Raw genomic sequence first — 10545 nt, 5'->3', positions numbered from 1 at the left:
GCCTTGAATCCCAATCAAGTGGCTGATCTTTGGAATTCTAAGCTGAATGTGCCCAATGCCAACTGCCTGTCTTTCCAGTCTCCTGCAGTTTGTCATGCTCACAGGATCCCCTCATTGTCTGTCTGGCAGTGACTCCATCTGGGCCTTCCCTGTGGCTGATGGAACCCTGGTTATAGCAGTGCCAATTCTCGAGCAGCTGAACAGGCAGAACTCATGGACAGAAAACAATGTATAAAGTGCTAAAGGAGATGGAACTGACAAAAGTTCAAGATGGCCTGGGACAAGAAAGCAGGATGAACTTGAGCTGGATTTAAAGGATGACTGAGCTTTGAGTGGAAGGGATCCAGAAGAGTTTGGAGGGCAGGCAGCTCCACAGGGACAGATTAAAGCACAGGGCTGACCATGTGTTGGAGATAGTGGATGGAATCACCTGCCTGGTTCCAATATGCTAGTTGGGGCGTACAATGGTTATGCTGGGGGGGACATGGAGGGAAAGAGTGGTAACTCACAAAAGGCTTTGATCTCCAAAAGGCGGCAGCATAATAAAATTGTTAATTGTACTAGCTTTGTCACATATGAGACTGAAGTCACATACTGGCTCTGCCATTTATGTAACCTTGGAGAAGTCACAACCTCCCTAAGCCTGTTTCTTCATCTGAAAAATGGGAACAATACTACCAGTATCTACCTCTTAGGGAGCTGGGAGGATGAAATGAGAATTGAGAATCCATATCAAAGGCTTAGCACACTGTCTTCCAAGAACGAAAATATACACTGAGCTTTAAAGGAGGGTTTCACCAACCCATGAAACCTTAGTACAGGTTAAATGAAGCTGCCTTTGTTGAGAAGTTCAGCTGGCTTCTCAAGAAATGATGCAGACAATCTGACCTAGAGTTTGTAAATAACCTATTTCATATCTATTCCTTCACTTGGTCTTCCACAGTGCTACCACTTGAAACCTGAGTATTTCCTGTTCTGGTGTGACTTGTACTCAGGATCTTGTCAGCTGGACAAATAACTGGCAACTTTCTGCAAGATTTGGGAAAACTTCCCAAATGCTGACTGCTTGATGACTATGAGAAAATGTCATCTTCCATGGAAAATGTAGAAGGTAGCCCATGTTGAATATGTAAAGGTCTGGAGCCCTTCTCTGTGGCCCAGGAACTTACAGCAATAATGCATTCTGGACCACTTTTAAGACTAGAGAACTCAAGGTAAATCCCCCTGTGTGTGCCTTCTCAAACCCTATCCTCAAATGAAATGCAAGTTAACTTTGAAAAAAAATAGAAGTTCCAAAATATCAACATGGAGTCTGAGAAATTGTAAAGACAGGAGGGCAATTCTGTACACTTCTGTCTTGGGACCCAGGTCCTAGGATCAGGCTGAAGGCTCCTGAGATCCTCCTGCCCAATGCTCACAGCTGTTTTCCCACCATAAGATGGTGGAGGGATGTCCCATGCTCCTCTCAGTGACAGGGGCTCCCTATGGCCATGATTCTCAACCAATGGGAAAAAGCCCCTCAGAAACTTGGAAGACAGGCCTGTGGCCCCCTTTAGACTCACTGAGTACCAAATCTGTAATGTTACAGATGAAAATCCTGAGATCAGAGACATGGAGTTTTCCCGAGTGTTAGGAACCAGCAGGGCCAGGACTGAACCCAGACCACCTGACTCCCAGTCCCTGCCCTTGCCTCCACTTCATTTCCTTTTGGCAAGGACTGGCAAGTCCTCCTTTGGAATTCTCCTCCCCCAGTCTCCCATTCCTAATCTAAGTATAGACTCCTAACATTTAGACCTGGAACTGCTCCTTATTATTCTTCCACAGGGCTGGCTCTGACAGAGCTAGCAATGGGCATCCTGGGCACATGCATAAGGTTCTTGTACAAAGAGTTCGGTGGCCGGACTCCACCCGCCACTTTGAAAGTGTAGGCAGTTGACCTTTGCCCCCTTTCAGCATAGCAAGACAGGATTAACTCTGGCTTTTAAAAAGCCCTTAACTATTTCCACAGCATTGTGCTCATCTGAGAGCCTGGGAACAAGCACCCAGTGTCAACAGTCCATCCTGATAACAAGCTGTCTGCAACTCAACAGCTAAGGCAGAAGGGAACTGACCAAGGAAACCATATGCAGCTGTTTAGCTCAGTGAATTCTCAAGGTCAGAGTCTTCTCAAATTCTCTGGTTTCATTTTGTACTAGCTCCAGTCAGGCTTCCAGAAAATGGATCCTACTATTCCTAGGAAATGAAATTTAAGGACTACTAAATGTACCTTGAGAGGTTAGTTCTATTTCAAGATACCACGGACTCAAACCTCAAGGAAGGGTATCTCAGGTCCAGTTTTCCCTGAGAAAAAATGTAATATGGTAGTTTATGTTGATTTTACATAATTTCAAATAAGCAGGCTATGTTCTAGACCTAAAGTAACAACTCAGCACACCCTGGGCACCAACTTTTCCCAAAGAGAGCATATTAGTTATCTATTGCTAGGTTAACAAATCACCCCAAACATGGTATCTTCAATGACAAACATTTATTATCTCACAGTTTCTGTGTGTCAGAAATTTGGCAGTGGCTTAGCTGGGTGGTTCTGGCTCAGGGTCTCTCATGAGGTTGCTGTCAAGGTGTCAGCTGGAACCACATTCATCTGAAAGCTAGACTGGGGTTGGAGGATCTGCTTCCAGGATGGCTCCCTCACACGGCTGCTAGCAGCTCCTCCCTCAGGATAGGGGAGCTAGCTTTCCCAGAGCAAGGGATCCCAGAAAGAGCAAGGAGGAAGCAATGCCTTTTATTACCTTCTCTCAGAAGTGACACACCGTCACTTCTATATTCTATTTGTTGGAAGGAAATCACTAAATTCAGCCCAAACTCAAAAGGGGGGGAATGAAGCTCCACCTATTAGAAAGAAGTACATCAAAGAATTTGTGGATAGATTTTAAAACCACCACAGATATGAAAGCATTATTTCCTTATTTGTTAACAACAACTTACCAGTGCTCACTGTACCTTTATTTTCAAATTAATTTTTTTCAATCAGCAAGATAAATATCTATCAAGTACCTAGGTAGAGAATTAAAGTAGCCCAATTTCTAGAAGGGTAGGTCCAACTATGATAAGCCTCCTGAAGATAAACTTCACATTATTAATGACAACAAAAATAACGAAACACCCCTCCAACCTCCTGCCAAAAAAAAAGCTCAAAACGTTTCTTCTTAGGCAAGAGAGGCTGAAACAATAACTTATGAAGGAATAAACTAATAATTACTCCACCAAGCACCCTTCTTTTTCCCAAATATCTATTAATATTCATTCTTTCCCACACAGAAGCCAATCTATGGTAAATACTTTTATTCCATCCTTACTTAAGGGATATATACTGAGTATAAAAACTGTATGTCTTCAATACAGGCCATACTGTAATTGTTTCCACCTAGTGGATAAAAATGGTACTAAAAGGGTTTGAAAAACAAAACTTGCTTCATAGATACTTCATGAGTTACATATTCTCTAAGTGTAACTTTGCACAATCATATCACATACTTGATGTCTATGGGTAGCTTCCATCTCAACAAATCCTGCAGAAATTCTTTCCATAAAGCAAATAATCTTTGTTGTATAAATATAAATTTTCTTATATACTGCTACCTCTGGAATTCTCCAGGCCAACAACCTAGAATACTGCTAAGAAACAGAAAATAATCCAAAAAGTCTTCCAGCAGCCAAGAGATGTCCCAGCGTCTACACACTGAAGCTCTGTTAGACTGACAAGGAAGAGCAGAGAAGAACTGGAAGCCTGGCACATGGACCTCAATGAGGATTTGTTAAGGGAACCAGTAAAGCCCACGCATTTCACTCCAAAGGAGAGTCCTTCTCCCAGAACTTCATTCCTCTTTCCTACCTTATACACTAGTCCTGGAAAGCTTCCAATCTGAATTCTAATCTTACAGCAGATCACAAGGGGCAAGAAGAACTGACTCAAGGAAGTTCATTTTTGTCAAGCCGTTGAGACTGACAACTGACAGCAAATAAGAAAGTGTTGGAAAACAGATATAAAACAAACCACATCACTCTTGGGGCCAGTCAGTGTAGGAACAACCAGTGTAGTACCACTTGAGTTTATGACAATAACTGTGGGGTTATAAAGAAATGGTTATGTTCCATACACTATTTAAGAATGTAACATATTTTAAGAATATTTTTGATAAGAAATTTTTTAAAGTTTTGTTGCTTAAAAGAATGAGATCTTAATCATTTGGAAAACATGGTTATTCAGAAAAATGAATTTCCTGAGGGTTCCAAACAATTAAAGCTTGATAGATATTTTAAGCAGATATTAACTAAAAAAATAATTTTATTATTGTCACTCACATTAAAATAAATAATTTTACTAGTGTCATCAGTTAAACAATAAGTGACCTCAATTAGTTGTGTTAATTTTTCTAGCCTTATTTTTTTAAACCAATGGAGCTTATTTTTGAGATAGCCCAGGGTAGATTCCTCCCCAGCCCCACCAAATCATCCATATATTCACTGTTGGCATGAAATAAACAAAAGTAATATCCTTGGTAAGAAACTTCCAAATTTACGGAAAGATAAAAAATGAAAAGTACAAGTCTCCCTCCTAGTTTCTGCCCACCTCCTGCACCCGAGAGACATTCAAACACCATGACAGATGCAGATACGCCCAGTCCCTTTCCTGAGCAATAACCACTTAACAATTTTGTACACATTCTTCAAAAACAAATATTAATGCACATAAACACGTGTACTTTAAGAAATATAAACATCAAGGAATTTATCCGTTCCTCAGTCACCAGTTTGTACTTTAACACATACATTTTTTTGGTGTCGTTCTCTTCTCCCTTCAAATTCTGAAAATTAAGTTAAAAAAAACTTCCCCAAATTCTATTTCCTAAGTATTCTTTTCCTTTGTGTTAAAAACAAAGACAAAACAAAACAAAAAGCCACCAAGAGTATCCCAATTTCTAATACTGATGAATTTCCTAACCGAAGAGAGCGAGAGTAGTAATTTCTTTTTCTCCTATAAAACTTTGTTTTTTCACTGTAAGTCTTTCAAAGGGTATGTTTTTTACATAATTTAATTCAATTCAAAATGTAATTGAATATCTACTATGTGCAAAGTACGATGCTATGTACAGGGTAGACACAGCCCCTACCCAGGAAGAGCTTGGTGCTCGTAGGGTAGAGGGAGGGAAGGTAGGCGGGAGAGAGAGAAGCAAATATGATAATAACTTACTTAAGGCTGAAGAGGAGGCTGGGGCCCTTCCAGGTTAAATGAAAAGGGCAGCAAATAGCCAGCCACTGACTGGTGAAACAGACCTGGCACTCACTCTTGTGTGCTTCCCGGCTTCCTCCCTGCTTCCTCATCACCACCTTCTTCCCACCTGCTCTAAGCTGTCTGACCTTAACTGCTTCCAAATAACTTTGATCACTACTAGATGATAATGGGACAGTGGACTTGGATTAGAATAACAGTGCCAAAGGCCTGAAATGACAAAGAAAAGCCAAACAAACAGCACTTTTCATCATTGTGAGATTACCTTTACACATGATTTTGCCTCTGTAATTCTTTAAAACGTTTTCTTCCTAAGGCAGGGTGTGGGTGTAAAACCATGGGAGTCCCACTCAGACCATGGAGGTAAAAAAGAAATAGGATTAGGGGCCGGCCCGGTGGCATAGTGGTTAAGTTTGCATGCTCCACTCTGGCAGCCCGGGGTTCGCAGGTTCGGATCCCAGGTGCGGACCAACACACCGCTCATCAAGCCAAGCTGTGGTGGTGTCCCCAATACAAAATAGAGGAAAGTGGGCACAGATGTTAGCTCAGGGCCAATCTTCCTCCAGCAAAAAGAAGATTGGCAACAAATGTTAGCTCATGGCTAATCTCCCTCACCAAAAAAAAAAAGAAATAAGATTAGAATTCAGATGCTTTAAAAAAAAAAAAAGGTGAGGAAAGATTCAATAAAGAGGCACTCTTCTAAAGTACAAAACTACATAATAGCTCTGGGGAGGTACATCATCCTCTGTCTCTTCATGACAAAGACGACAGTGTGACAAATAATTTTGGCTTAAGTATCTTAAAGTAATCATTATAACAAGTCTATGTTTTTATTCTAAATGAGCCAGAACGCTAGAGAATCTACCAATTTGTCCTCATCTCCATGGCTATGGTCCTGTCACAGAAATACCAAAGATTAGAAGGAGAAAAAGGTACAAAATGTTAGCATGAGTAATATTTTTCCATCCACTCAAGCATTTATATATGTGAACATATTCGTGGATTTTTCAGAGAAATATCTTCTTGCTTTTGGGCTGAATCTGCAAATAAGGCACTCAAATCACTAGATAACAGTATCCATATGAAAATAGAAACCAAACCACATGACACTGAAATGGTTACTAAATATAGATGTAGTACTAGGTTATTCTAATTATTAGAAACGTCTGCTGGTAAATAGCTTATATAAGCTTCTTGCTTCAAAATATAATAATTTTAGATGTGAGAGTCACCCATCTCTGATGAAAATTCTGGACTACATTAACACTGAATAAAATATTTATTGTGATTTTTTCTCCTGTGACATAAGATTGCTTATTTTTCCTAGCTCTCCAAATGACACAGTTGCCGAACCTCTTTCAGCTGGTCTTGCCTAAAAATGATAAAGATTAAAGATATTAGAAATAAGTACATATACAGCTCTAATTAAACCCCTTAATGCTGTCATATTAACAAAAAATCCCCCACCCTGAGTAAATAAACAATAAAAAGTAAATGGAAACATGAGAGAAAACTGACTTAATAATGTTACCTGTGAATCATGGTATTTCCAGCCTATCATGTAATAGATCTGGTATGTGGCAGGTACTGAACCATCCTCATTTTTGTACATTTCTATAAAGACAAATAATAGTTAAAGTCTGAAAAAATGCAAGTAGGAAAAAAAATCTGCTCAATAAAAGTCATCTCCTTCAAAGAGAATTGGGTATTAGGATACTTGTAGGATCCTGAGAATGCCTCACATGACAAATCCTCAACACTTAGAAGATGACAGTCAGGAAATAGTAAGAGCTGTTTGGGAAAAGGATATGGAGCTACAGGATCTGTGTTTTGAAAGGAAAGACAAGAAATATGATGGTGCCTTAATAGAAAAGTAAAAAGCTCTAGCAGTTTGAAGGGATAAACATGACGGGGCACAAGGTCCTGAGTGACGCTGGGGTGGAGAGAATGGGCAGCTCCCTTACCTCTGTACACCGCTGCGGCCGCCAGCATCGTGTCTCGGTGCAGCAGGGCTTTCCTATTCCAAGCACAGTTACTCTCCCCCATACCTAAAAATACACTACAGGCAGTTTCAGATAATTCAGCAAATACCCTGAGCAGCTCAATAGCACAGATTTAACTCATCTCATCCAACAGTATACCCGTCTTCATGCTCTAATAGTCATGTAAAATAACCTAAATAATCTCATTTTGCTCTCAGATTGTAGCTAGGCTTCTTAGTGATTCTAAGGCAAAACTACTTGAAGCTTCTGGATATTAAGGCAAGTGAAGAAGTCAAATTTCAGGAGGCAAGCCCCATGAGTACACTTTACTTGCCAACAATGGTCTAAATTAGGAAGTCAATTGAGCAAAAGCAAGGCAACTCACTCTCCAGGGGAGTCATCGGGAGATGGCAAGTTACTTGCCAAGGATGCCACATTTCATGCCTTTTTTAGCTGCTCTTTGAAGGAAGACAGGACGCTGCTACAATGTCTCACTCCTTCTAAGCCATAAATGTAAGCATGATTGTGAAACTTGAAACAGGGCTTTGAGACTCATTAGATAGTACCAAAACTACGATGAGTGTCAGATTTTACAATATTTTACTTATCCCAGATTAGGAAAGAATTATGTGCATTCTTTTCAGGGGCACTTTTCTTCTTTTTTTTTTTTTTTGTGAGGAAGATCAGCCCTGAGCTAACATCCATGCCAATCCTTCTCTTTTTCCTGAGGAAGACCGGCTGTGAGCTAACATCTATTGCCAGTCCTCTTCCTCTTTTCTTTCCTTTTTCTCCCCAAAGCCCCAAAGTAGATAGTTGTATGTCATAGCTGCACATCCTTCTAGTTGCTGTATGTGGGACGCCGCCTCAGCATGGCCGGACAAGCGGTGCGTCGGTGCGCGCCTGCGATCTGAACCCTGGCCGCCAGTAGTGGAGCGCGCACACTTAACTGCTAAGCCACGGGGCCGGCCCCACAGGGGCACTTTTCTTAATGTTTGAAAATTTATTTTTAGATTTCTTTCCTTCAAGCTGATAGCTAAAAGCTAGGTTAACTTTATTCTATTGTTCATTAAAAATTAATGTTGTATATTTGATTTTTCTTTATGCATATATTTAAAATTACTTTGAAAGGCCACACTTTAAGCTAGTCTGCAAAATTAAAAGAATTTCTAAAGTAAAATCTTTTATATTTATTCTCTATATACTATATGATCAAAAATCGGTTTCTTAGTTTTGTTTTTCTACTTTCACAAAATAAACAAATAAACTTCCCAATATCAGTTTTCTTCAGTAGTTTAAAAATAATAATCTCCCAAGTTTTTAATGGCCTTATTAGAAACAATCAACAAATTAGCTGCAATAAGTAAACCTTGTGTTTTTTTCTTTTTGGTGAGGAAGATTAGCCCTGAGCTAATATCCGTTGCCAATCCCCCTCTTTTTGCTGAGGAAGATTGGCCCTGGGCTAACATCCGTGCCCATCTTTCTCTGCCACATATGTAGGACGCCTGCCACAGCACGGCTTGATGAGTGGTGTATAGGTCCACGCCTGGGATCGGAACCTGAGAACCCCAGGCCACCGAAGCAGAGCATGCGAACTTAACCACTATGCCACCAGGCCAGCCCTAAGTAAACCTTTTTCTTCTCTCCAATCCCAAAAGGTTCCTACTATTCCCTAAAATAATGCATCTCTGATACTAAAAGTAATGTCTTGCATCCTGTGAGTATAACAGCCCCAATTCAAGAAGAACAACAGACATACAAACTAGTAGATTCATCATCATGAAGAAAAAGGAGGATCTCATTCTTGCTGTCATGAGCAGCTAGACGATCTTAGACTAATCACTCTAGGTCTGCAAGGTGGCCAGGCTAGATGATCTCTAAAGGCTTCTAATGCTAACATTTTAGACCCATTACGTAATCTAATTTAAAAACATTCTCCTACATAGTATCAACTATATGAAGAGACCAGAGGTAAACTGGGACTCATATTAGAAGAGTTTATTGCTGATGATGGCTGTGGTGTTTTCATTTCCGCTTAACTTCTCTTGCTGCGACTTACACATTTAGATAGAGGCAACACCAGTGGAAAACAGGTTTAATTTTTTAAATGTAAATACTTAATGCACTAGAAATTTTAAAATGCCTTCTAAATAACTAGTATTAGGATACACCAATTAAGATTATTAGGCATAATGCTCTTACTGAAGGTCTGACCGAGGCATAATGCTCTTTCTGATACAGAAATTCAATAGTACCACTGTATAGCACAGTTAGTAACTCTGCTGCTAGGGAGAGCAAGAGAAGCACACAGCATACGAACTTCCCTTCTCCTTGCAGAAGGAAGCAGTGTAATGTGGTGCAAAGAGTCTAGACTTTGGGATCATAATCCCAGTTCTGATCCTTACGTAACCTGGGGCAAAGTCGTTCAACCTCTGTTAAACTCAGTTTTATCATCTTCAAAACAGAACGATAACACTTCGTAATGTAACATGGTAGCGCTTTCCTGAAGACCACGCGGGAAACACATTCAGGGACTTCTGACCAGCTCTGGGCTTTGGGATAACACAAAAATCTGGGAAGCAGCTAATTATTTAAGACTCTCACAGTGTTTTTAAGGTTAAGTTCAACTGCTTATAAAAAAGTCTAATTTATTATGGTTTACTAGGAACAATACTGAGTATTGTCTAAAAAAAATAACTGAACTTACCTTAAAACTACTGTGAAAGCCTTGAAAACTTTTCATGCATTCGTCGGCTGATATGCAACTTGTTTTGTAAAATTAGGTCAACATTCTGGACTTTTTTCTGTGAATTAATAATAATGGCAGCTTAAATGAGAAACACCAGAACCATCATGAAAAAAATGTAACACAATGTGAAATACCAAAACCAAGTTGAAGGTAACATCATCTTCTATCTGCAAAGCACCACACCTGGAAGTCTCCCAAGCTCCTCCCCTCCTCCATTCATCCCCGACCACTCTTCTTCCCATCTCAGCTGCCTCAGACCTTTTCACAGGAGAATGGCTGAGATTTCAGGACCTGAGTCAGGCTGCTACAGTAGGCTTAAATCTTGGCTCTACCACTTTCTAAATACATCACCTTGAGCAAGTTACCTCTCTCTGTGCCTCAATTTCCTCATGCATAACAAGAGAGGTTAACCACGCTGGCTCTAGTCTTCCCTTCCTCATAAAATATGCCTCATAAACAATCCTGGAGGATGAACTCTCTAATACAGTAATCTGATAGTCTCTTCTCGGTGCAAAATTCTTCCAACA

The 10545-nt window shown here is 40.1% G+C and overlaps 1 protein-coding gene across 1 annotated transcript in view; it reads right to left on the bottom strand.

Moving 5' to 3' along the window:
• Window positions 1-6554: 6554 nt before the first annotated feature.
• NDUFAF5 (NADH:ubiquinone oxidoreductase complex assembly factor 5) overlaps window positions 6555-10545 on the bottom strand; it is a 40559-nt gene continuing 36568 nt past the window's right edge. Inside the window, exons 9-11 of the mRNA XM_004433743.3 lie at window positions 7255-7338; window positions 6822-6904; window positions 6555-6662 (exon numbers count right to left, since the gene is read on the bottom strand). Coding sequence (XP_004433800.1) covers window positions 6570-6662; window positions 6822-6904; window positions 7255-7338 — 260 coding nt within the window. The 3' untranslated portion in view covers window positions 6555-6569. The remainder of the gene's footprint in view (window positions 6663-6821; window positions 6905-7254; window positions 7339-10545) is intronic.

Source organism: Ceratotherium simum, chromosome 21 (genome assembly GCF_057802395.1).
Source record: "Ceratotherium simum simum isolate JZ-2026a chromosome 21, ASM5780239v1, whole genome shotgun sequence".
NCBI lineage: Eukaryota > Metazoa > Chordata > Mammalia > Perissodactyla > Rhinocerotidae > Ceratotherium > Ceratotherium simum.
The sequence above is the reverse complement of the archived record's forward strand: the minus strand, read 5'-3'. Positions and strand labels throughout refer to the sequence as shown.